Source organism: Annulohypoxylon maeteangense (genome assembly GCF_022496945.1).
Source record: "Annulohypoxylon maeteangense strain CBS 123835 unplaced genomic scaffold GGS22scaffold_1, whole genome shotgun sequence".
NCBI classification, from domain to species: Eukaryota; Fungi; Ascomycota; class Sordariomycetes; order Xylariales; family Hypoxylaceae; genus Annulohypoxylon; species Annulohypoxylon maeteangense.
Window position 1 is genome coordinate 1,985,069 of NW_025953248.1, and position 27,442 is coordinate 2,012,510.

General features: G+C 42.7%; 5 protein-coding genes across 5 annotated transcripts; all 5 read right to left on the reverse strand.

Annotated features, from left to right (window-relative positions):
* Nucleotides 1–6,631: 6,631 nt before the first annotated feature.
* GGS22DRAFT_149915 (uncharacterized protein) lies at nt 6,632–8,179 on the reverse strand. Its single transcript, XM_047959222.1, has one exon. It carries the CDS (start codon nt 7,777–7,779, stop codon nt 7,252–7,254), a length of 528 nt encoding a protein of 175 aa, XP_047823901.1. The 5' UTR covers nt 7,780–8,179; the 3' UTR covers nt 6,632–7,251.
* Nucleotides 8,180–9,815: 1,636 nt separating this feature from the next.
* GGS22DRAFT_183419 (uncharacterized protein) lies at nt 9,816–10,886 on the reverse strand (the record flags this gene model as incomplete). Its single annotated transcript, XM_047964085.1, has 1 exon — nt 9,816–10,886. The coding sequence occupies one exon, from the start codon at nt 10,884–10,886 to the stop codon at nt 9,816–9,818; it is 1,071 nt and encodes a 356-aa protein (XP_047823902.1).
* Nucleotides 10,887–11,705: 819 nt separating this feature from the next.
* Nucleotides 11,706–13,959, reverse strand: GGS22DRAFT_149920 (glycoside hydrolase family 16 protein). Its single transcript, XM_047959223.1, has 2 exons — nt 13,072–13,959; nt 11,706–12,986 (listed from the first exon to the last, which is right to left on the reverse strand). Exons 1-2 carry the CDS (start codon nt 13,414–13,416, stop codon nt 12,375–12,377), a joined length of 957 nt encoding a protein of 318 aa, XP_047823903.1. The 5' UTR covers nt 13,417–13,959; the 3' UTR covers nt 11,706–12,374.
* A 2,190-nt stretch (nt 13,960–16,149) lies between these two features.
* On the reverse strand, nt 16,150–17,025 carry GGS22DRAFT_183421 (uncharacterized protein; the record flags this gene model as incomplete). Its single annotated transcript, XM_047964086.1, has 3 exons — nt 16,150–16,194; nt 16,253–16,442; nt 16,553–17,025. 3 exons carry the CDS (start codon nt 17,023–17,025, stop codon nt 16,150–16,152), a joined length of 708 nt encoding a protein of 235 aa, XP_047823904.1.
* An 834-nt stretch (nt 17,026–17,859) lies between these two features.
* GGS22DRAFT_7945 (glycosyltransferase family 34 protein) lies at nt 17,860–19,903 on the reverse strand. The gene is made up of 5 exons (XM_047968117.1): nt 19,754–19,903; nt 19,215–19,655; nt 18,876–19,164; nt 18,146–18,804; nt 17,860–18,031 (listed from the first exon to the last, which is right to left on the reverse strand). Exons 2-5 carry the CDS (start codon nt 19,636–19,638, stop codon nt 18,027–18,029), a joined length of 1,377 nt encoding a protein of 458 aa, XP_047823905.1. The 5' UTR covers nt 19,639–19,655; nt 19,754–19,903; the 3' UTR covers nt 17,860–18,026.
* Between the last annotated feature and the right edge of the window lie 7,539 nt (nt 19,904–27,442).

Genomic DNA, 27,442 nt, shown 5'->3' on the forward strand with positions numbered 1-27,442 from the left:
AATTATTATTATAAAAAGAAAATATTATAATTAAAATTTAAAATATTAATTTTAAAGTTTAAATAAGTAAAATAATTTTTTTAATAACGTAAAATTAAAATTTTAAAATAATAACGTTTATTTTTTTATATTAAGGTATTATTAAAAATCGTTATAAAACGTGAAATTAATTATTTAATTAAAAATAATTTTTATATTTTAATTTTAAATATAAAAAATATAAGAATTAAATTTTTAATATTAAATAAAATACGAATAAAATGTTTTTTATTATTATAAAGTAAAATTATTATTACGATAAGTTTTTATTTTAATTTAAGTTTTTTATAAAATTGTTTAAATGTTTAATTATTTAAATCGTTAAAAAAGCGTTTAATAACATTAACGCGGGGAGTATTATTTAATTTCGGCCGTGAATTTTTATAAAATATAACATGAAAATTATTTAAAAATTCGATTTATTATTAAAGTTATTAAGTTTAAAAATTTTAAAGTAAAAAGTTTTAATTATTACCGTATTAATTTTAATTTTTTTTTAAAATAATAATATAATTTTTTTTATATTATTTTAAAATTATTTAACGAAAAAGGTTTTTTTTAAGTTTAATAATAATTTTTTATTATTAATATTTTTTTTAACGAAATAAGCGAAAGTTTAATAATTATTTTTACCGTATTTTTAATAAGTTTTTTTATTTTTTTTATATTAATCGATATTTAATTATTTAATTTTTTTAAAAGTTTTTTTATTATTAAGTTATTTTTTATTTTTAAAATCGAGTTTAAATTTTTTATCGTTTTTATTTTAATCGGGGTTTTTTAAAAATTAATTTTAATTTAAATTAAAATAGTTTTTTTTTCCGCGGTTAAGTTAATTTAATTTTAAAAATTTTAAGGTCGAAATAAGTTTATTTTTTACCGATAAAAAACCCGGGTTAATTAATATATTTTTATATATTTAATTAATTTTTTAAATAATAATAATAAAATTATTATTAATTTTTAGGATTATATTTTAATAAAAATATATTAATTTAATAATTTTATTAAGAAAAATTTTCGCGATATAATTTTAAAACGTAATTTTTAATTATTAAATTATTTTATTAAAGTTTATTAATTTCGTGATATATTAAGTTATATTTTTTTAATATTTAAATTTATGCATTTTTTTAAAGTTACGATATTTTTTAAAAAAATTTTTAAAACGTTTTTTAAAAACTTCGCGATAATTTTTTTAAGTGTTTATAATTTTTAATTATTTAATTTAATTAGTTTATTATTAATGTTATAATTAAGTTTTATTAATAAATAATAATTTAATTTAATTAATATAATAAAAGTAATTAAAGAAATTAATTATATAAATTTTTAAGTATATTTTTATTTTTATAAATTATAATTTAAATTTAATTAAATTTTTATTATTATAAGTGGTAAGTTTATTAAAATAAATAAAGTTAATTATAATTATAATTAATATTTTAATAATACGTTCGATAATTTAAAAAAAGTAATTTTCGTTTTTTCGGTTATAATTATTATTATTTTTTAATTTATTATTATTATAAAAAAATAAAAACGAATAAAATAATTTTTTTAAAAAATTAAACGAATATTTAAAAGTTTAAAGTTTTTAAAAGTTATTATTATTTAAATTATTCGGGTTAAAGTTTAAATTTTTTAAAGTTTTAAATGTATAATAAAGTAAAAAAAATATTTTTTTTTTATTAATTTTAATTATAAAAAGTTTTATTTAAATAAAATTAAATTATACGTAAATATTAATTAATTAATAACGTATTTAATTTCGTTAAAAAGTTTTTAAAATAAACGTAATTTTTATTTAAATTTTAAAGTTAAAATATTTAAATAATGTTTTAAAGAAAATTAAACTTTAAATAATTAAAAGTTTAAAAATAAAAAGTAATAATAAAATTAAAATTACACGTTTTTAAATATTATTAAATATAAATTTCGTATTAACGTTTTTATTACGAATAAATTATATACGAAATTTATTAATAATAATTTAAATATAAGTTTATAAATTTTTAAGTTATTTACGAATAATTTTATTAAAATAAAAAAAGTTAATAAAATTTTTAATTAAAAATTCGTTAATTTATAAATTTTTAATAATAATTTAAAAGATTATTTTTTATTAAAATGTTTTTTATTTTTTAAAATTCGTATAAAAAAAACGAAAAGTTTATTTATAATATTTCGTTATATAAATAAATTAATTAATAATTTTTTAATAAACTTAATTATTTTAAATATATTTAATAATAATAATTTAAATACGTTATAAAAATTTATTATTAACGTTATAAATTTATTATTTAAATTATGTAATTTAATTTTTTAATATTATTATATTTATATATATTAAATGTATAATTATATTATAAACGATACGCGTAATATTATATTATTAACGTATTTCGTTTTAATTTAAACGATAAAAAACGTTAATAAAAAAAGTTAAAATTTAAATAATATAATACGTGTTAATTATTTATTAATAAATTTCACGTAATTATATAAAAAAATTAAAAATTTAAAATTAAATAATTTTTATATTAAAAATATCGTATATTATAATTTCGAAATTTTAAAATTAATAAATAATTAAAACGTTTTTAAATATAAAATTAAAAATATTTATATTAAAAAAAATTTTAATAAATAATTTTTTAATATTTATTAATTTAATAAGAAATCGTTTTTTAAAAAATAAAAAAATATAAGATTAAAAATTACTTTATAATCGTTTAAAAAATAATTCCACGCATTTATAAAAACGTAAATTATTATTAATAATTTTAAATTTTTTAATAATTTAAAAAGTTAAAATATTCGCCGATAATATATAAATTAAACGTATATAAAAATATTAAAATAAAGTATTTTTTTAAATAATAATACGATAAAAAATAATAATATTTATTAAAAAAAATCGTAAAAAAAGTTTAAAAGTTAATTATAAGTTTATAAAAAGTTAATTTTTTAATTATTATATAAAACTTATGGTAATTTTTAAATTAAAATGTTAATTAATAATAAGAAAATATTTATCCGGTAATACGTATAAGTTTTAAATACGGATTTTTTTTAAAAAAAAAAAAATTATTTATAATAAAAATTAATATAAAAGCTTAAAATAATATTTTAAAATTAATATAATAATTTTTTAAGGTTTTAAGGTTTATAATTTTTCTTTTTTTCTTTTAAAAAGGAATTTACGTTTTTATTTAATAATAATTTATCTAATAAGCGTTAAAGTTATATTAAGTTTTAAGCGCCCGATAATCTCGTGTTGGTTCTAATGCATAACTCTTTCATGTATTAGCGTGTCCTTTTGATTAGTTATATCTCCAATGATATGATATATAATCATCCAACAGTATCTATCTTGACACTAACGATACTTGGCACCAATCCCCGTGTGACACCAGTCAATATGCTAGGCATATGATATGACTTACGACTAGACACAGACCCTAATATGCAAACTACTACATACCCGACGGGCTGTTGGGTTTGTTATTTTCCCGCAGCAAGGGATCCCTGTTCATTCTTCCCTTAGGGTTGCAATGAGTCCAAGTGACAGGGCATCCGAAGACCGAGCCGTGGTTTTGGAGTCGAGTAGACAGGATTATTGGTCGTTGCACAAAGTTATATTCATAGCTTGAGACCCTGCTACGTGGGGAGTAATTTTGAACACCATGATAATGGGGGCCGTGAAGTCACCTGCTGAAGTCTTCATATTGGAACAAATATGAGGTATCACGTTGCAACCGTTGCAATATTGTTGAGTCTAAGGTTAGTCCCGTACTGTTTCCCGTATGCCCCTATGGAGGACTATGCGTAAATTCTTCCAAGTTCCCGTTGGAATATACATTGTGGCTGTATGTTCATGTTACTTGACACAGAAAAGAAATACCAAAGTCTTATAACCGAATAATGGGAGAGCATTTGATGTTTTCCCAGCCTTATGCTAAGTCCAAAAAATCTCACCCAGCTTTCCCGAGCCTTTCACAGGAACTTACGGCCCAGAAGAACTCCAAACTCGGGTTACCCAACCACTATATAGTACAACTTGAAGGTTACCAAGGCTAAGGTGTGCCGGAAATAGTATACATACCCCTGGACTTTGAGACCCGTCAATCCCGATAGACGCGGAATGTGTGGGCACTGTTTGTCTTCCCCTGGGCTATATTTGGCGAGGTTTTAGGCCGAAATCAAGTCCCGAGCAAACTTGAACGGTCCCGAAGAGGCGCGTGTCTAAAAGACATAAGCAGCAGTACCCTTTCATTCATAAGAATCTCTCGCATTCTATCCCCGAATGGAGCTAGTTGGAGTAGTTCCGCGGCCAATCAACGGATCCTTTCCATAATCCTTACTTACACCCCGCCTACGGCTTGACGGTCTTCGAACTTCATAGGACCCGATATTGAAGGGAAGATCCGCCGTCCCGAGTGCTCGGGTAGGACTTAATGTCGACGGGCATCATCGGACCCATTCAACTATCTTCCCAGAACCAAGGTATGTGACGAAGAGTGGCTGAGGGTAGCAGTGTCATTTTTTTGGTATGGAAGGTCGTGTGTCAGCCAGCTCGCGTATGGAAGGCAGGGACACGACAGCTTCCTGCATGTGACAGCTAATATATGCATGGCGTGCATATCTATTCCATCTAGTTCAGCTGGTTTCGCTTAGGGTGGTTCTGCTGGCCGAGAAGATGGTTTCGTGGGCGTGACTATTTACTAGCATGGGGTATCGTAGAGGCTAAGACGTCCCTCTAATGAGCAAATACGGAGGAGCCAGTAGGAAATTTACCAATCTCCTTCGAGAATGCGGGTCGTGTAGAGACGCTGACTATGGGGGATACCCTGGCTAAGGATGCATTGAAGGAGCCGCCCAGTCGGCCACTAGGATATCAAAATTCTCTGATGACGGACTGCGATTATCGACAGGGCTATCGCCCCCATTTGATGACTGGCATGGTAAGACGTTTCGCCGACCAAGGATCATACTTCCAAATCGGTACTTCGTGCCGGTACAGCGCCGGATTTTGACTCCCATGATGCGCTGCAGATCCGAGTTTTCGGGTCTTGAAGAGCGTAAGGCGAATGATTCCGAATAACTCCAGGCTTGCCGATATCGCGGGTCTCTTTTGACTACCAACTTCCTCGTTTTTCTACCCATTGAGAGATAGAGAGTCAGTTTGACGTGATCGACGAGAAGAGAACTAGTTGAGTCTACTATTAGCTTTGATATTTTTTATATTTACTCGTAAACCACGTATAAAAATTGAAACACTACCTGGGTAGGTAAGTTACTTCGATGACCGTTGCGTAATTCGATCAAAAGAAAACGCCGATTAGACATGGCCACACCCATATGTATGATTCCTTGTAACCATGATTACGACAGTTGATACTTGGTATGGTATAACATGGAATTATACCGTTGATCCAGGAAGAAGTGAAATTTGGTCGAGACAGCTCCTCGGATAAGGGAGAACCTGACCTCCAAAGGAAGAAACCCTGTAAATGTTGGACGCCGAGGGGGATCATAGCGTTGGTCAAACATTTGGACAGGTCGGAAGGTTAGTCTTCTGGATGGATATAAAAGGGCTGTGGAAGTCTGCTTTGAGCATCCGTCGAAGCAAGTTATTTCCGCCAGACCACCTTCGTCTACACATCTCTGTACGCGCGTAAGACTTACATATACGCACATGGTACACACAATCTCCCATCTTCCAAACACCATACGAAAATACAAGGGTCAGTTTCTCATCAGTGTTCTTATCCCCAGAGATTCCTAATATGACAGCTCATATGCTAAACATCAAACTAGGTGCTTACGCTCCAAGAGAAAGTTACTGTGAATAAACGTCGACCTCAATCCACGACACATAACTCTTGTCAATATGGCCTCAAGCTACCATCAGAACAACGACTGTACCCAGAAGGGTGCAAACTTCTCTTTTGCCAGCAAGCCGTGCGCGCATAGTCGTTGTAGCAAACTTGCTGCAGAGGGCAAGGACCTCTGTCAGAAATGCTACGATAACCAATGCCACGAAGTTCATGATTAATTATAACTCAATGGAGAATTTTGGGCCGAGGGAAGGGGGTATTTAGTCTCGGAGAGATCTAGTTTGTGGCTTTTATGGCTGATCGTGTTCGGGAGTAGAATACGTACATGGCTGTATAGCCACATGTAAGGGGGGTTAATGGCAGATTGCAATGTGTAGCTTCGTTTTCCTAACAATTTACTAAGTACTTACCTAACTACTTATATCGATACATGTCTGGTCTTTGAAAGCATCTCATTTCTACTAAGTATGACATACATACGCATTTCGCACAGGAGGATGCTCACGTCGTCCGTACTAACCCCGCCAACCGTGTATGCCAAAGCCTTCAACCTCGTGGCTGAACAGGGATCCCGGTTTCAAATGTGGAGATCCCCATAGGTCTAAGTACGGGCTTCCGGGGCGTTTCCGGAGCCTTTTGGGTAATCCGGGGACGTGGAGGACAATCGTAGCACCTGTTGTCAGACGAGACACGGAGTCTATCCATTGGTGCGGATGCAATGCTGCTGTTACGCTTCCCCTGAGGCTGACGTCCATAATCAAATACGTTCTAATATGTCGATCAGAGTGACCCCATCCGTTTGGTTCAGATATGGGCATCGTGGAACTCTTTGAAACGTCAGCTTTTGTTCATACTCCTATTCTGGTTGATTGCGATATATAATAGTTACTCACGTATATACTACACCTATCATACATGTCGCCATTATGTTATCCGACCTGTCTGACCTACATAGACGCATAGTCTATCACTTAAGCCAAATGTCAACAAATGGAAATAATCCAAGACAATCACATAAGAACACACAAGTAATCTGAATGGAAAATATATGTCATTAGCCATGCCGACCTCGTATAATCGACACGACGCCCCTGCTCAAGTATAGACATGAACCTTCCCAACTCCCCCGCATGCTCTAAACACTAGAGAATACATCCTCCTGACTTTAGACATAGAGAAAAAAGAGCTGACGCGCCCAGGATCTGCCGGTCGATTAAACCAGCCTCCCCAAACCGATGCCGCCTTTAGAAAAGAACCCCAAGCTTCCTTCCCCGGAGAATCAATAATGTGATTAGAATCGAAGTGAACTAAGTCTTTCGTCATCCTCCACTTATGCCCGAATCGCGCCACGCTACAAGCTGGCTGCTTATGCGAAGAAAGCGGCTCCCATGGCCATGACACCCATCAGGAGTCCGGACTGGACGGAGACGAGGCCGGCTCCGCTGGCCGGGACGGGAGGCGCGGAGGTGGATGCCGGGGAAGACGGGGTAGCTGCGGCTGTTGTGGGGATCAACGAGGTCTGCGTAGCATACGTGGTAGGAATGACGTAGCTGGAAGAGACGTTGGGGTAGGCGGTGGGGCCGGCGGAAACAGTCGAGTTCTTGGAGATCGGGTACCAAGTGGAGGAAGTAGCGATGGAGCTGGTGGTGTTAAGCGCAACGGAGCTTGTGGGGTACGCGGGAGGCGTCGAGATGGAAGACGAAGTCGACGAGCTCGAGCTGGAGTACAGCGGGCAAGCGGTGTTGGTGGGGTTGCACTTGGTGATGGTGACGGTGGCCGTCAGGTACGAGGTGGCGGTGGTGGTTCCGGCGGAGGAAGTCACCGACTCGACGGGGTACTGCGCGACGGCAGAGGCGGCGCCGACGGCCAACACGATCAACGATGGGACATGCATCTCGAATGTGGTTTTTTGTGGTTGTCGATGTTGATCGAAAAATGGGTATCACGTTTCTAGATTATCCTCCTCAAGATCGTCAAAGCGGGCGGTATCCAAGTTGACTCGCGTTAGGGAATGTGATTATCACTAGTGATGATCTTTATAACTTTTCTTCCCTTTTTAAGGTCTGTTGGATATTTGTAATTAATTTGTTTAGAAGAGAGTGACGGTAACCGTGTATCAGTGGTATTTATTTGTAGAAAAAGAGCGTGGGTTGCAAAATGCAATATTATTCACGGTTAGAGAATAGAATGAGTGAATGTGGCCCTGAAGCTGACGGTCGTTAAAAGGGGAGGGTAAAAGGGAAAATTGGCGGTGGAGGGGGACGACGGCGACGAGACCTTTTTTATTGGACATGGGCAGTATTTTTTCTTTGCGGACTGAATTCTACCAATGAGACGACGAGAATGGGCAGACTAGGTCAAATCAAGGCATACAACCAGCACATACGCCTCGATGGTGCTTAAGATTAATGTGGATCGGCAAACGTCTACCGGGAAGAGACAAGGGTGATTCGGAACTGTCCCCTGCTCATCATAGGCTTTTGACCGCGTTCTCATTGCGACTTATTGCGACAACAATCGCAAAAAGGAGTCTAGGCCTCTGGTAGGTCCTATTAAGTCCTATATTTACGTGGAGATCTCGTCTAACTACCACTTAGATTTGTAAAAATCCATTGTCTAGTGAGTAGATAATTTTTTCGCACAAAAAATCTTTATGTTATTGTGTTATCTAAAGCTCTCTTACTGGTAGAAAAATGAAATGGGATCCATTACGACAACTAAGACAGCTGGACAAGCTGCGTGTTCCTGGAGCGCTTACAGCGTTGTTGTTCCTGCAGAAAAAGGTGGAAACAAAGCATTGCGGTCCGTTTGTTATTGGAGCCCATCGGAAACTAAACAAGGGCATAGATTTAGCGTTACTGTCCGAGCTCCTCCTTAGAGAAACCGATCAATTACGCTAGCCTTAGTAGGGCTGCCAAGGATGAATTAAACCCAATTCACCTCCACTTCAGCCAATCACACGTAACGCGCATCGGTGGTCGATTAGGAAAAGGAAAGAAAAGGAAACTTTGGAATATTGCTCAATGTACGTACCTTACTAGGTATGGTCTCATGCCAAGTCCGTGCTATCTCCCAGCCATTGAAAATTGTTCCTCTTACAACAACACCATGTTTGTCTTCAGTCACCATCCAAAACCCAGAAACCCACAAACATCAGTAACCGATGAATCAAAAACACATCATCCCATTTTTACCGACTGACTGAGAAGATGGATTTTATGCAAGTTTCCATGGTTACTTGGGGGTAGCCATTTAGCTATGCGATTCACCCACTGGGCTGCATTGATTCGACGTGGTTTTCCTTCATTTCCCGAAATTGCTAGCATGGTTGCGCATGGCATGGTTTCGCCTTGCGCTATTCTTCGATTACCTAACTAGGTCTTCGACTAAAGATTTACATATGATCAGACTACGGAGTACTAGATCGAACCGAGATATTCGGGATATTTTACACAGTTTCTACAGTATTCAAGCAAATCTGATTTGCCATCTCGATCAGGCAATTAGGATGTCTGGCAATTAGACAAGCTAGCCATCCTAGAGTCTGATCAAGGAAACTTTTGATCCATCTCAAATCCCCACCAAAATCAAACGCGCCCTAGATCGCCAATATAACCACTGAAATGAGCCTTCTCCACTGGCCTCGCCATCCCGAGATGAAAGGAGAGTACCAATCTTTCTATCATCCACGCAGCCACGCCACGCTGGAGAAGGTCAGTGCGGCTGAACCTTCGCTTCGTTTCGCATCACTCGCATGGGATTGGAAAATTCCAGACTTCGAAAGCTGAACGCTTTGAACGCCTTGCGAAACCATGGTGAATTCGTGGTCCATGCTGTGACACGTGAGAATTCCGACTTCGTGTTGCTTCAATTCGTGTTCCTTTCATGACTAATATCACCGAAGGGATTTGGCTACATCCGCTAAATAAATTACCATGGACCCTTACGAGCACGGCCGCCTCGCGGTGCGTTATATGACCGTCTAGGAGGTCGATGTCGACCCATATCGTCATCAACATTATCATCGTAGAACCCTTCCCAACCCGGATATGGTGGAGGGGCGTGCTGTCGACCATTCCAAGGGTCAGAAGGATACTGACCGGACCATGTTGGAGTCGCTGGAGGGTATGTGTAGAAGTGGTTATGATTCTCATGATGTTTCTCGGGGCGGTCAGCATGCGGATATCCGTCGCCGAAAATCTCATCCATATACTCCCAAACTGCCTTTTTGAAATCTCGGTCCTGATATTGTCGCTTCTCCGGCTCGTATTGGTCCTCGGGTGGCGTTCGCCGTCTACGCCGTGTGTTACTATCGTTTTTACTGCTAGTACTGCTACTGCCGCTTGATTGCGTTCGGGTACTACTTTTCGATGACTTCGGTTCCGCCTCTCGTTCTGTCTGCTGGAACCACTGAAAATAGTCCCAGGCTTCCTGCATGCCTTGCCGTTTCCGACGTGCCTCTTCTCGTTTCTTCGCCTCGTCCTCCAATAACGTTCGAACCTGACGAATCTCAGCAACGCATCCGTCCTGCTTTGCCGCATATTCGCCGTGGTTCTTCTGAATAGTGTCGTAAGCCTCCTTGACAGTGTTATGGACGTCCCCAACTGCTGTATAAGTGTCATTGATAGCGACGTGGGTTCCCCTGACGGCTTGCTGGGTATTCTTAAAAGAGTCTCGGGTCTCCGCAAACCCATCGGAAACACAAGCTTTCACGTCGTCTATCTTACTCCCATTCTTCGCTACCGCCCCGAGAGTTCCTTTAAGTGTCTCCCCATGGGAAGCCCATTGAGCCTGGGCTTTCGTGATATAGCTAGGCTCATACTCTTCGAAACGTTGCCCCGCGCCATATGGGACGTACATCCCGTACGGGTGATTCATTGCGGCTGGGAACATGCGTGCGCTGTCTTGAATACTTTCGCTGCTGGTCGTACTATTCGCAGGCGTCGGTTTTCTGGCCTTCTTGCTTTTCTTCGGTTTGGCAGTAGGGTAATAAAAACACATCACTGAAGAGCAAGGAGGTAGGTTGGGATGAGATCGGATTTCTCAGAGGTACGTTATTCCCTTTTTATATATCAGAATCTTCACATCTAGAGTACACGCTGGCGTCTTGGTCGCTCATAGTAAACCGATTTGTTCTACCTATTTCTTCTATTTGCTAAGATGAGAAACACATAAGACATCTACCACCGCCATTTGCAGGTCGGCTCGTTGTTCGACGCAAGATCCCGATGCATACATAAACATGATTCTTTGAAATGTCTATGCACGTCTCGCGCTCCAGTTGCCAGTTTCCAAATTGGTGGAAGGTCTCTGTTCGACATGCAAACGATAGATTCGCCACGGGTTGATGGACGTCATATCCTAGTTGTCTATCCTGCTAATCTGACTGTGGCTTTCCTACAATAGACCAAGACAAACCCCACACACATAGAGGAAACAGATAACCCGGACTCACCGTCCTTTCCTTGCCCTTCAACGAGTCAAACGGAACTCATCACTGTGTCGCCTTTGTTTAAGCAGAGTTCGAACTGGCGGCGCCCACTACAGACATATTCGAAACGAAATCTGACCGCCTTCGGTCCACTCTGATAATCGGAATCCGAAGTACTGCTCTACGGGAACCCCGAGACGCGTTTTGTAAGTCTCATCCATATACCTACCTACCCAGGTATGTAATGTCTTGAGGGGGCTTAAGAAGCACGTAGTAAGTACGGAGTGACAGTGATGATTCTCCGATAAGAACGAAAGCGAAGGAAATTAGAAGGAAATCAAACGAATTATCTCACTTTTCGCATTGCTAACTCTCAGAGCCATCGAAGAAGTTGATTACATATTACCGAAAAAAAAAATCTACCAACTCACGAACATTACATTATACGAAATCTCCATAGGTAACTAGACCTTCAAACCGCCACGAAAACTTGGGAGACGAAAATCCCAACAGCAATCACACTAGCCAGAAGAAAGGGCCGCGTAGAGTTGTAAGTGCAATATAGCTATCATTTATTGCTATCATTTGTTCATGTCCATGTTCTCTTTCCTAGCTCATCTCGCGTCCGAAGCCGAACTACGGCCTCGGCGCGGTGGCAGAAGGAAGAAATGCGAGAGAAAAAAATATGTACAAGTGTAAGAATCGAATAGAATCGAAAAAAAGCAAAAACATGCTAATGCCGCCCGCCCCTCCATCATTTGCACTGCGCACTGTCTTGCTATCCATCCGACAGAACGCCTCCGCCCCTCGTAAGATAAGCATGCTTCCCACTCAAAACTCCTTGTTTCCTTTGAGGGTAAGATGGCGACAGATGCAAAGAGAAAAAAAGAGGAAGAAAAAATGCAAAGCAAATGCCTTGCTAAGAGATAGCCTCTGGGTATCAACTCTTTCTTCCTTCCCTCCCCGACGCCCGCAAAACCTAAGCCTCCCCAGAAGAGATATACGCCCAGAAGATTGGACCCGCCTTCCCTAGGTATCATATATATGGGTGGCTGCATTTACGCGTGGAATCGTCGTCTCGAAATCGCGGTACCGTTAGTAGCGCCGGAGTAAACCTTGACGGAGTTGATGAGCCAGTAAGTGTCCTTGAAGGCAGTCGGGTTGGCCGCGACATAGTCCTGGCAGGTGGCAGCCTTCTTGCTGCAGACCGGGTCGTAGGGCCAGACCTTACCTGCCCAGTCGCCGCAGAAGGTGGTATCAAAGACAATTTGGTTGTCCTTGAAGTGACTCGGAATGTCACAGCCGCTGCCCGAGAAGGAAGTCTGCGGAGATCCCCACTTGCTCGGGTCCGGCTTCCCCGCGGCGATATCCTGGGGAATCGAGCCCGTGCGCGGGAAGAAGAAAATGTTAATTGCTGAAGAAGTCCACTCCAGCGCAAAAATTCCTCCACCAATCGCGTTAAAGCCGTCAGCGAGAGTCAGCACATCGTTACTCGCCGTTGGGCAGCCGCTAGTGCCGGTGCCGGGATAGTTGCAGTCTCCCTGCGAGAACGTGCATCCGGAGCCGGTGTGGAGAGTGTAGGTGGTGTTCGTTCCCATGTTCACTCCCTCAATGATGTCGATCTCGCCGCTGGACGGCCAGTTGGGGCCCACAGTCCAGAAGGCAGGCCACTACAGTAATTTAAGTTAGCAAGTGTTCGCTTTTTATTCTTGGTGTAATGGGATATGGGGAAAGAAAAATATAAAAATTACTTACGCTTCCGCACACAGCAGCCGGTTGGTGGGCAATATCGGCGATGATAAGGCCCTGGCTGTAAGTCTTCTTGGAGCTTACTCGGACAGATGAACGACCGTTAGTGGGGTTAGTGGTGTTCGCGTCCACGCCCAGGTAGATGCCGCCGTTGGCATATCCGGCGAGGGACATGGCGTTAGCCTCAGTCGCCGACACGTAGTTGACGAAGCCGTTGGTTGGGTCCGGCTCGTTGAAGAACTCGAAGCCGTCGAAGAAGTTAGTGCTGTCGTAAGAATCCTGAATCGTGTAGGCAGCCTGTGCCGCGACCCCGAGCGCCAATGCGCCGCCGATAATCTTCGTGAAGGTCATGTTGACTCGGAATGAAATGTGGAAAAATATGTTATGTACAGAAAATAGATGTGAAGGACCCAAATATTGGGGAGATTCTTGCGCCTGGCAAGTCTACGATAAACTATGATTTGATATTGAAATGAAGGTCGAGAAGGAAGGTGATAAGTCGATATCAATAATGAATGGTAGGCCTTGGGTAGGTGAACGAAACGATGGCCGCCTTTGAAATTTAAATAAATGACAATGGGTTGTCAAGTCTTGAAAAGAGTGGTTCTGAACTTGAATGACTACTTGTGGACGAACAATAGCAAAGCTAGAAGAATTCGTTGTTTGTCATGTGTCGAAATAGAACAATTGGTGACGCAAACAAAGGAGTGCGTGATCCGACGGTGGCTTGTGTGTAGACGTGTGGGTAAGGAGAGACACGAATGATTCGAAGAATTTTTATTTCTTTTTTATTTTCTTAGAGCCGCATAAGGAACGACGACTGGACTTTTAAAGATAAGTGTGAGAATGAGAAATGACACGGTTAGGTGGAGGTTAGAAAGGATGGAATTTACCTTGAGGTGGTTGTGATTTATTTCAGGCTGTGCTAACCGGAGCAGCAGCCGCCGAATTTAATAGATTCGGGAGTTCCAAAGGAAGGTTGAAAAGAACAATAGGATCTCACTAGATGCTTCCTCGCTTGACATAGATTAAGATAAATTAGGAAGGCACATTCAGGATCGCATTTTTTTCACCGGGGAATTCTAGGGTAGGAGAGGTCGTGATATGTCACGTTAACCCTAATTCGTGCAAGTGGTTAGGAAAGATGTAAGATGGTTTAGATATCCTTGAAAGAAAGTCATATTAAGTTTAACTAATTAGGAACATTGCCATATTCAGTAATGCATAGTATTGGACAACTGCGTAAGACATACGCTTATTGTGCCAGTCAAGTGAAAGTGAAATACAAACATTGAAACCTCCTTAAAGACTTGACCATGAGCATGTGAGGGTAGCAAGGTATTCTGGGCTACTGGGCTGCTAGGCTAACGGGCTAACGGGCTAACATCTTCAATGAGAACATTAAAAGAAGATAAGGTAGAACTATGGTAACGTTGGTTGGACGACATGCCGCCAATGTTGCTGTATCAAAACGCAATCTTTCAGATAAAAGAGGACCGGGCTGGGGTAAGACATCGAAACTGCCTATGAAGAATGTCTACCAGGCAGGTCTGTGAATGTGGTCGGTTTCTATGATGGTTAAGAAAGAAGAGCTCTTAGCCAATAGATGGAACGTAGTTGATCGAAGCTGGGAATTCCGGCCGCCACAATCTTGGCAGCGCCCAGCCCCTTTTGACCCGCGCCTGCCCGCACCTAACGCCCGCCTAATACCCCCACCACTCACTAGAACGTACTGTACCCTCCACTGTAAGTACCGTACGTAACAGGCACTGAGAACGTTACCTCATCAGTTGGTACAGTGACCTAGTACCGTGATGGGGGGACGAAGCATACGCGCCACAACTGGTGATTGGGTGTCGACCCGCTTCTGAAACGGCAAGGCGAAACAAACTACTCGAAACGTCCTGCTTCCTTTGGATAATTCGTTGGATATCATTATTTCAACCTGCTGGCAATTGCTACTTCGGCATCCTTCCGGACCTCACCTCGAAGGATTTGTCAACTAAATTGTGTAAATTATGTATAAAACCCCAGGGTTCTCGAGTTCAGCTCCGAGTCACACGTTATTTCGTGCCCAAGTCCCATGAATGGAGGCGGACCGAATACATGGTCTTCGGTATCTTGGTTCTATAACTGGAACCCTCGATTAGATTCGGCTGCTAAGATGAGCTTAAAAAAAGCTTATGGGTCGTGAGTTCGGAGGATTCTATGCATCCCATATCTTCATGCGTCTGCGCCGCTGAGCTAATCAATTTAGGTCTTGCTTTTGCCTATCCGCGTTCCTCTATAACCTATATATAGGTTGTCGATTAAACAAGAAATCAGCTTAACAATACCTACTATTTGTATAGAATGTAGGTAGTATGTTCAACTGTTAAGTCCTTAAGAGTCGAAAGATTCTCGCAACTGGTACGCCCACTTGATAGAGTAGGTTGCTTTTGTGTTCTCTGTTTGTTACATTTCAGACCATTCTCCTCGGATGGGAACCATTCGTGCGATAGTATTATGATTAATCGTCGAGCGACAGTTACATTCCATTTCGTTCTTGTTTAATGCCTGCCTCCTAGGGTCAGGGACAAAGGTACTTGTCACATGAATTTAGATCTAAGTTGCCCAATTTAGATATGTAGGATGATCCCAGATGCCGATCACTTTATCACACATCCTAGACCGAGCCTCACTCACAACTATGTATTTCCAGCTGATAATTGAGCGCATGAAACGGATCATCTTATGACCGTCTAACATAGGATGCTAGTGCTAGTCACACTAATACTGCCCAGACTGAATTCATATTTAAAAGAACATCTTCTCATTGTCTTGAATCCCTAGCTTTCGTGGCGGTGTCTTGTGCGACTAGGTACTGTATCGTCAAATTCATGTGCTACCTAGCAAAAGACCTTCAAGTCCTATTCCGGGACATCCGACTACATACTCCACGTTTTCTCCCGAAATCTTAAAAAGAAAAAGCAAGCTAAAATCAAAAATACTAGTAGCGTCCTCAAAGTCAACCAGCCTGGACCATGCTCATCCGCTCGGTCGCGGAGACCTCGATTAATGCATCGGAAGAGGAGTATCTACACGCTACATCGTGTTGGTCACCGGCGTTGTTAGCTCCTCTTTGGTGGACTGCAGATATGGTAAGACTAGGATTACAGATTCATAACAGGCAAATGCTGCAACTTACGGAGACACGAGGGTTTTCATGAACTTCGCAGACTCTTTTATGGACTTGCCAGTCGTGGCGCTGGCACTTTTTACTGCAGTATCGAGCCATCTTGCAACGCAAACAACAACGAAGGCGAGGTTCACTATCTCTACAACTGAGACAGGACTTGCTACTCATCTCCGCCGTAGGATTCTCATCTGCAGAGTGCCTGCCAATAGAAATATAGTCAGCAATTTATTATTTGAAGTGGTGATGGATCGAAAGGGGTTCTGGTGATGTGACGCAATCATAATTCGTATTGTGAAGCTTGTGACTAACCCTAAACCGCTATACCAGAAGGGATCAACGAGGCCCGGATTTGCCTTGCTAGTCTGCATTTCTGCGAGATTCTTCGAGCCTGTAATCCAAGGTGTACCATCATTCTTGTATTCCTCGACTGCGGTGAATAGCTGAAGTTGTTGCTCCATGGTGGGAAGCCAGGGCCGAAGTAGATGAAGATGTCTCAAGTGATCACTCTCTATTCTGACACCTAACCTCATTGCGAGCATGGCGAAGATAATAAGCAGACGTTCACGCCTGTGATGGCTTGTAAGAGGTCGGGAATTGGCGGAAAAGATCCGGTCGAATTTCTTGGAGAAGACGCCGCCATTCAAGGTTCTGATCGTGTCTTCTTTCTTTTCATGTTGGCCAGCGCCTTCGAAGAGGAGTTGACATCCACACATCTCCGACAAATCCTTGGCAATCTCATAGTCATCATCACATTGCATGAGACCTGGACCCCAGACACCCATATTGACGGTGTTACGGGTTTAATAGACTTACTGCGCGAATTGGATGTTGAAAGCTCTGGGGGTGGAAATAATTGTCGAAGGAAGAGTTTGAGAAGATGGCTCAGGTATCGATCAGGTTGGGGGTAGAAATTAAAACATTCATTGAATCTCGAGGATTAGTTAGGAATATATCCTACGTTGGATACATCATATAGTTGGGTAGGTACTTAGGTATCTAGGGCAAACATGCTGCTTTCCAAATCTTAATAGTCTTTAAAGCCTAGACTCGTAGAGCTCTTTCCGATTTAGCATCCATAATGATCCTATGTTAGACATTTGGCAAGAGCGAGTTTAGGTACCTAATTTTTTATGCTGATAGATTCCAACAAATAAAACGTCTGAAAATGGATCCGCATAATAGATAATACAATATACACATATCATGAGGTCATCCCCTATCGTAAGTTTGCATCCATGATCAAAACATACTGTACTATTGTGTGGTAATAGCTGCTTTAAGTAAATCAAATAAGGGATACTTTCGCTTTAAAGCACACATGAGTCAAATCGACAAACATAATGTTGATAGAGAGCATAAAGCCGGAGATGATCAAGTTGTTGATCCCCTCGGTGTCATGGGGGTGACATATTATACATGGATAGCAATACAGGTGCTCATGAACTACTGAGCAGTTTTCCTTTATCTCGTAATCTCAAACACGCCAATTATCTTACTCTCATGGATGATGGGTAGATGCAGAGCGGATGAAAGATACAATCGTGCACTAGGTGAAGTCTAGAAGACTTAAGAAACACGTCCTTTCAACTGGGATGCAAAATGGGTATATTGAGCGAACAGCGAAGTTACTGGTCGCACCACTAGGAAGGACAGAACATCAGATTTCGTAGTCATGGACAAATAATCTAACATTCCCAAAGAAAAACATAAAAGTGCGACCCGACAATCCAAACCAGGAACCTCGTCGAGATCAGGGTATTGACGGGGCCGAAAGAGAGTTATCCTATACTATAACGATCATAGTTAGTAATTGGTGTATGTAAACCGACAAAAGTGAACAGAGGCGAGTAGTACTAGGAATAGATGGGAATGGACGGAAATAAAGGAAATACGTGTACGTACACTTAACTTTCTGGCCAGTCAACTTAAACCAGATAACGGCAATGAGGTCCTCCTTGAATCGTTCCCAAGGGTTTCGGTTTAGATAATAGCTGAGCTCGCGGAAGTTGTACATCTCCCCCCAGCAATCACGACCCCACTCGCAACCTGCCATGTTCACAACAAAGTCTCGATCTTTCTCGTTGTAGTGGATGCGGGTGTCGTTTCCATTATCCGAACACGCTCCGGTGGGGAAGCTGTTGATAAGTCGCTGTGGAAGGAAGGCTGTGTGACTTCGAATCCACGGTTGGGTGGTGTATAGTTGTTCGAGCGCATCTTGTTCTTTGTGTTCCCACTCCATGTGCTTTTGTTCATAGGCTACTGGATCCCACCATATATCCAGTAAGCGGTCGGTCCACTCGCTTCGTCTGATGAAGAATGAGCCGAGATTGAACCCCGAACAGTCCTGAGATAGGATGAGGTTCACGGAATCAATATTTCCGTCGCCCACTGCACTCGTTGACACCGGGTCAAGATAGTTGGCTTTGATGGGGTGCGATATGTTGAGGGGGTTGAATTCGTTTATGTCGCGATAGACGTGCTTCTCTAGACTGTTGAATAGATGACGTTGAAGCGAATAGGAGGGTTCCATGACAAACGTATTAAGGTCCAGCCACCAAATCCTGCAGCATGTTAGCATGTTTAAGCTTCGTGGCACATACATATGCGTATGCGTATGCGCTTGTTAACTTACCATTCAGCTTTTGGATATTTCCGAAAACTATTCCTGATGCTGTCCACCTTCTCCCAGCTTTCTCTCCATTCGTGCGCATATCGCTTCTTGGTACTCATATCGACAACTTCGAGATCGTAACCCCATCTTCCGACATACTTTCGTTTGTTTCTGACACTATCTCTTTCGATAGCCCACTCACGCGCTCCCTTCCATTCCATCACGCCGCCTCCGACGTTTGCGGCAAGTATAATAACAAACTTTTCCCCGCCTCCTAGCCAGCCCGTTCTTCTCCAATGATACCACAAGGCTGACAGATGGTTAGCGAACTAAACGGCATAAGATAGAGTTAAAACTCACGTGTGATGTAGAATAATATGTAACACGCGAGTAATAATAGCGCTATTAGCGCACGTATCTTCCCCTTTCTACCCATTCTTGCGATCATTGCTCTGACCCTTCCTAGTAGCGGAATCTTCCACCTGCCTCGTCCGAGCTTCTCTTTCTCCGCATATCTTTCATCGGTCGCCACGTTAAAGGATGGTAAACTGCTCGAGATGCGCCGCATGTGTCGCGTAAAGAAGCCCTGATTTTGGGTAGAAAATGAAGGATAGCCAGTGACACCCTGGCTTTTTAATCTTGCGGATTCCCAGGTTACAGAACTGCCGTTGGGACCCGAAAAGGAGGATTTCGCTGGGCTGGATCGACCGCTGGTATTAATGTTGAGACCTGGAGAAGACCACCCTCCTCCGGGTACTGGGGAGGGACTTCTACTCAAGGACATCGGGATGTTGGGAGTGCCTGCGGCGTGATCCGGATTAGTGAGATTACACAGATTACACATATTACACGATTTTGTTTTCGGTCAGAGGTGGAAAGTAGATAAGCAGCCAACGTACCAGGAATAGGACTTAAAGTTGGCTGCAAGTACTGGGCCTGGTGGCCCAGACGCAGAGGAGACACGCGATTACCAGAGTCGCTGCCGACAGAAGATCGCCTTCGACGGTGGGCGATCGCAGGGCGGTCGCTAAAGGATGAAGAATTAACTTCGGTATTGGAGTCGACGGGCGCCAGATTTAATGTACCTTCTGCAACAGTCCTCAAGATAAGAGGCTGTCGACAGTCATAGGCGAAAACGGAGATGAATGCCAGAAGGCCAAGGTGGCTGCAGCCACTTTTTTCAGGGATTCAGAGGTAGGCAGTAGGTAGGAGGTAGTCAAGGTAACAAAGGGTGAGTTGTCTCAGGGGGTGACAGGACTGCGACAGAACAATTGACCTTGTGTAGATTACGATTATGAATGAACTTTCCGACGGAGAAGGAAATAAAGTCTCTGTATCTATGAGATTCAACCTCCGACGATATAACTGACGAATTTAAGAAACAACGGTGTTCAATGTTGTCGTTCCATACTTTCCCTCTCGTTATGTGCAGGGATTGATGATAAGTGTAGTAACCGTATCTGGTACCCAGTCTAGCGTTGAACCGAATAATTAATTTTTTTTTTCTTCTCTCTCTTTCCTCCATCCTGCGCGACATTGCTTAGAGCCAAGAGTTACATCTATTAAATTTGTGATTTGTGAGTGGGACTGTGGACCCCCACGAGCCGCCGTTGAGATTTGAAGTGGCCTCTATTCTGCATCCTAAAACTTAATAACTATGGAGTATAGAAAGAGCAATGCAGAACGGAAGGATGTCAACTGTTTGGAAGCTGCAGCATGGCTGTATGTGCAATAAGGGATAGTCTCATATAATTTCATGGTGAAGCGCATCGTCTGAATATCAATTGACATTTCTAAATGTTTATTTCACCTTTATAATTATCACCCTAGTTATCAATATATGTAGTATCAAGGTGGCGCTTTTTAGTACCAACTATGTACATAGGTACTTACTAGTATACATATGCTGTATCCCCAAGTACTATTCCTACCTAGTACTAGGCAGTCAGCATAGTACAGATGTTAGTACAATTTTACGTGAGGGAAATGGATGGATCTGACTCGCTGAATGATGTTGGCCTGAGCAACAAGTCGCACAAGCCAACCAATGCAACCAATGAATCCCCGTATCTTGCCGCATCCGTACATGAGAAGGATCGCATATCTAGGGTTATGTAATGACAAGATTGACAGATATGGGAAGCTGCTGGAATGCGTTTCTGAAGAGCTTCGGTGCAGTCGTGTTACAAGATGACGTGCTTTGAATTCAATTCGAAACTCTTAGCTTTTTAACTTTAGGCCCTTACATATGTACCTGTGCATGAACTCTGCTATTTCGATCTTCAGGGACAAAGTTCAAATGTTGAAGTCATTCTGATAAACATTAAACGTGATGAGCAGGTGCATGTACATACAGTACATCAATAGTAGGAGGAATTAAGTTTGTTCCCCCGTATGTCCCTGTCCCATGTGGTTGAGAAGGTACTTAATCGAATTAGGCTTCCTGCAGTTACCAAATTGTTACAGCTACGCTGAAGCGTTTAAACCATCTAACTCAATAAGGTATCATTCGCTCGTTCTAGATCTCTTCTAGGGCACTTATATACGAGGATGATACCTAGTAGGATAGGACCGAGCATTTACTAGCCTATCACTCATGATCACTTAGCAATATAGTCCTATACGGCCCTTGTTAAGGGTACCTACACACATCTATCTAATAAGTAATAAACGAACAAACAAATGAAAAGACCTAACATCAACAGGCACAGGACGGTAGGTCGGCAACTCGACCACGAATTATTTCCTTCTTGTAAGATTCAATTCGATAGCCCTATTTCGCAATAAAGCCACGTATCTAAATATATTTTCAGCCGCTTACATGATTCGTATCGACTATCGCAAGTCGTAAGTGGTATTGTACCTGCCTAAGTAATTAGTAGTTGGCACTTGTAATATAGTCAGCTCGCCCATCTCGGCAGGTGTGTCGTATGCCTAAGTATGATTCAGCTTGCTCGTTTTCGTCCTCCTTAGCAATGTATCCGTAAGAATAAAAGACCTGAACTTATTCGTCTTATGACGGCAGTTAGTAGAACGGGAATTTCTTACGAAACTGTAATACCCGTAAATTGAAGACACGAGTTAACAAAGTGATGAATCCTGCGCGTTGGATTAAAGTTCTTTCTTATATACTGACCGAGGTAATAGATGTATCCTGTAAAAACGCTAAGAACTTGTTCTATGCATGCAAGTATTCAGAAGTTGACTAGCTTCATAGCATCTCAGCTCATTTTCGACGGATAGGAAGGAATCGATAGTTCCTATTGGAAACCCGAAAACCCGAGCCGTCGACTGAAGAAAGGCGAACACAGGTATCGATGTTACGTTTTGCCACCACCGTCCTTAATATCAACGACCACGACACCTACACTAGGTAGGCTTCCAAGACATGTGTACAGAATATTGTAACTAGAATCTCTAGTTTACCGCCTGATTGAAACATGCTGATTGAAAAATGAGACTGGTCTGATGTCGTGGCTAAGGTTTCTGTGTCGTCAATCCATTTTTATGTGGTATCGCTAATATAAGCAGACGAATTCCCTCAGGACACACGGCAGCCTTAGGTGCTGCTGGCGCTGGTATGGTGCAGCTGAAGTCGACGAGTAGAGCTTCATGATTGAAAGGTCAGCTCATCGGCCATCAGAATGTATAAGCCCTAGGTAGAGAGGCGGATATTATCCGTCTGTGCTGTATCCGTGCTGTATCTGTGCTATAAGGTGTGTGAGGCAAAGACTGGCTAGCACGCGGCACACTGGCGGCACATTGACGTGGCAGTCCATATTAATCCAGAGATCGATTTGACGATGAAGGATGGCAATTGGGTCGATGCTGGCCAGTAATAGGACAGCTTTGGATGTATTGCACGTGATGGGTTTATCGCCGAATCCCCTCCCCGCCTAGAGCTGAAGGCCTCCTTCCAACTTTTTAAATTATTTGCGACAAGGAGTGAGAAGCGGCGAAAAACCCCAGCCACCCGTTCTCTCGAGAAGCCCCGAGCGTTCGCTGTTTCTGTTTGATCTTTTTTTTTTTTTTTATTAGGAGCTCAGAGCGTAGCAGGCCTTTTAATGTGGGGCAAAACTTCCCAGCCCATCAAAATAGCCAAGAGAAACAAGAGCAAGAGCAACCAGCTGCCCGCAAAGCTCGGTTTTGTGTTTTAACCTTACCTGGTCGTTTACCGTTTACCTATATTGAAGTCCCCACTGTTCGTAGTCGGGATCTAAACAAAACAACTTAACGTTTATACCGTTATACCTTATACTCGACTTTCGAGCCGTTGCGACGGTATACGAACCTAAATAATCTTTTAATATACTCTCTATTTAGCATTAATCATCGGGAAGGTGTTTCTGAATGGACTCGATTACACGTAGGAAGTCCAATCCTTCAAGATGATGACCCGAGAGCATCATCGCCGGCGGAGTCCCGAATCTCGCCGCCGGCGCAAAGAGCGAAGGGATTCTCGAGAGCAACTTCAGATTCAGTCAGTCCCATTGCCTATGACGCGCTACGAAGAACGAAACGAACCTCAAGAAGAACGATCGCGTGCATTCTCTCCCTTATCATCTTCATCCTCTACCTCTTCTTCCTTATTAAACATCTCCCGACCCTCGCAGAGATTTGGTTTGGGTAAATTTTTTGGTGGTGGACAGAAGCAACATCGCGTAAAGAAGAAGAGGCGTTTCCTGAAATTTGGAAACTCCTCTTCGTCGTCTGTGGGCTCTGATCTCGCCTACGGAAAGGGATATATTGAGAAGGGTGGGAGTCGCGAATTCAGCCCTCCTACCAGTAGCCATGGGAGGGCACAGGTTTCGCGACGCTCCCAGACTGACGAAGAGATACTTGAATTGGGAAGGAAGTTTGCTGAGATCGCTAGACAACAAAATGCCGAAGATCTTAGAGCAGCTGGGAGAAGCCGGCCTTCGACACTAATTGGCGCAGCTGCGGCATTGAGTCACTTTCGTAGGACGAATAGCGGGAGTTCGAATAGGGGAATTGGTAGCTCCAAACCGCGTCGTGATTCTTCTGACGATTCTGAGTGGGAGTCTGCTTCTGAGGACGAGGACTCGTCTAGCTCCGAATTTGACTCTGGACTAGCATACGGCTCGGGCCTCAGCTTACAAGCTTCCGCTATACCACCGCCTCAGTCGCCTCAATCGCCTCAATCATTTCAATCACCTAGATCGCCCCCGCGCTTTCTAAGTTCTCCTCGCTCTCTCCAATCACCACAACGAAGCCCGCCTCTCCACCGAAAACCATCGGTAGTTGACCCTAACCTTTTCGGGCCCGTGAACTCCCTTCACGGTTATGTCGAGACTCCTTGCGGATTTGAGAAGGTTGATCGATCCATGGTTAGCGCCCCGCGTCGACCATACGAGCCTTCAATCCCACCTAGCGAAGTCTTGTCTGATACCCGTCCATTACAACACCTATATCCCGTCCCAACGTCAGATCCAAGTAATTTCGATGTTGCAGGGTCTGTTGTATCTAGCCTGCGAGAATTTCCTACCCGAGCCCGCCCTGCGCCCGTGCCCATACAGCCACCCCCACTACAACAGCCGAGACCGATAGCACCGGTTTCTAGGAAAGTTCTTGATTCTGTGGAAACTGATTCTAGATACTCGGAGCGCTCGCAGTCTAAAAGTGCAATTGGAGAGGCTGCTATTGCCGGCGTAGCTGGTATGGCTATAGGTGCAGCGCTAAGCTCTAATCGAGGAGACGACCGCGATAGGCGCGAGAGTAGACGCGACCGCGATGGCAAACGACGATCAAAGCGCTCGGAAACTGGTGTTCAGGATGAGAGGGCTGCGAAACGCAAGAGTCGCGAAAATCTTGGCGAAACCCACGAAACTCACGAAGTGCATGCCGATCGCCAGCGGGAAAAACGCCCTGAGCCTGATCGGGAATCTGAGCGAGAGAGACATTGGCGAGAAAAGATTGTACCCGAATTGAAGCGAGAGTCTGAAGAGAAGGGTCGTCGTGACGATTACGATTACGATTCTGGCCATGATCATGATAATACACGTGATAAACGCGAGGTTGAGCGAAAAGAGGATAGAAAAGAGGATCGAGAGGCCAGACACAGAGAGGTCCGCAAAGAGGAGAGTCGTGATGAACACCGTGACCAGGACCGTGCCAGCCGTTCAATCCCAAAAACCCATGAACGGCCGAAAGACTCCGAATATCAGCCCCGAGAAGGCCCTGTTGACCCCTTTCAATATCAAGTAGCTGATGATGCTTTTCCAACCCCCCTTTATACGACGCCGAAACGACCCTTAACGCCGAATGTTGTCACTGTAGATCGGGAACCCGATTTCTCCCGATTTGAGTACCGCGAGGAGGACACCCACACTCAAGAAAGACTTAGTCGGAGAGATTCGTACGAGCGCGAACTTCGTGATGCGCATGATATCTACGAAGCTACCGAGCATGCGACTGCTCCTGTTAGTGGAGCTGCGTTTGCTGCTGCCACTGCAGCGGTACTCGCTGAGGAGCGTCGTGGACGTAGTCATAGCCGAGGCGGTGATGCTAGTTCTAGGAATAGATCGCGTCGAGAGTCTCCGAAGCGTGAAAGGGACTCCGTTCAAGAGGATGCCAACCGCTATTACCGGGAGGCAGAGCTTGCACGCCGAATAAAAGAGGATGATGAGCGATCTCGTGCCAGCACGGAGTCTTCAGTTGTGGACAAATGGAAAAAATCGGAGCGGAAAAAACCTGCTGTCGAGATCGTGCAGCCTCCAGAGATGGATCATCAGAAAAAGAAGAGTCCCTATGATGGCCCTGATGCTGATGTTCGCATCGATAATGTCTTGCAACATCCCAATGAGCTTTATCGTTTCCAAACCCCCAGTATTGGAGGTCTCTCAGAACCACCTCTATTTAAGGTACGGGACCCATCGGCTGAGCGCGAACGACCAATGCTTAATATTGTGCGACCTACGCCTGTTCCGTCACCCATGCCGGAGGAAAAGTGGTCGGAAAAAGAGTCTTCCTCTAAATCTGAGAGGGAAGTAGATGCACCTAGCTCCAAACCTACCCCTGACGCGGTGACCGAGTCTCGTGGCGAAGCATCTCCAGCGCCACCAACCCCGAAAGTTGTTAGCTGGGGCGAAAACCAGACGAAGCACTATGTCGTGGAGAGTCCTGAGAGAGAGGATGATCCGTATTCCGGAGCTAAGATCGTGACACCTGCCAAGACGCCAAGAACACGGAGAAAGAGTGCCTGGGAAAAGATTACAGCAGCTATTGGTGGTGCCAATGACGAAGTTACCTCTTCAGGTGTCTCAGACCGTGCTGTAGATACCGACCCGACTAAAACTAGACGTGCCTCGGGGGAGGAGACAAATCGTAGATCCTCCGCTGAAATCCAGATCGCCTATGACAATCCTCCCATCCCGGGTCCGAAACCATCTAGCTTGAGGGGTGCCCAGATACCCGGATCCTTCGCGGAAGACCCAGCTTTTACGGCAAATATAGCAGCAGCTCTCGAGGGTAGTGGTTTTGACCCTAACATTGTTATCGACGATGCGAGCTTCCATAGACGCGAGTCACCACCTGGTTCGAATGAGTCAGGAGTGTACCAATCGCCATTTGTGGAGTCACTGACCGACGTGGGAACAACCGTTGCCCCAAGACCCATTATATCACAAAGTAATCAAGAACATGGCTTTGTTATCGGCGAAGTCTCTGAGACGCCCTCTGACGAAAAGGATATACCGACCGATAGTTCACAAACCCTCCCAGAGCTCAATAGAAAGGAGCGGCGTAGACAAGAGAAGGTCGTCGAGCGGGACGAGTATGAAAAACCTAAGATTATTGTTGACGACACTAAACCCGCGGATACCTCACGATCTACCGCGGACGATGATTGGGACCCTTCTTCAGGTAAGCTGAGTAAAAAGGAGAGAAAGAGACGCGAGAGAGCTGCAAGAGCCCAAAGCCTGGACGACGGCATAGCTCTTGATGACGCCTCTCGAAAGGATCAGGAATTGGAAGCTGAGTTCATGGGGGCCGCTGCTGTTGATGAAGACGAAAACTCCTCCCTCAAGAAGAAGTCGAAGAAATCGAAAAGGGCTGTCATTGTCCAAGAGACCTCGAAACAACCCGACGCCGCAGAGAGCTCTAAGGTTGTGGTTCCTGTTGACGCTTTCCAGGACATTCAGGATGCTAAGGATGCGGATCGTCCTAAAATTACCATTCCAGTCAATGCCTACCAGGACGTACAAGACGCTAAGACCGTGCAGCTAGACGATAAATGGGATATTCAGAAGAGTAGGAGTGAATCTGAACACGAACCGGAGATTTATGATCTGCTTCCAAGGTCAGAATCAAAGACCGCGCAATCGGATGAGAGCACTGGGAACCTTGTCGAGAATAGGACAATCTCTATTCTTGACGAGGAACGGGACTCTCCGAGGAAAAGTAACCGGAGATCTAAACGCGATTCTGGAGGATATGGATCTCCTTCTAGATCTGCCCCACTGTCAGAACTTTCAATGGAAAGCTCTTATCGAGTAGTCGACACTGATAGTATTCCTGCAACCGAAGAAGAGTGGGATACACCGAAGAAGAGCAAAAAGAAGTCTAAACGG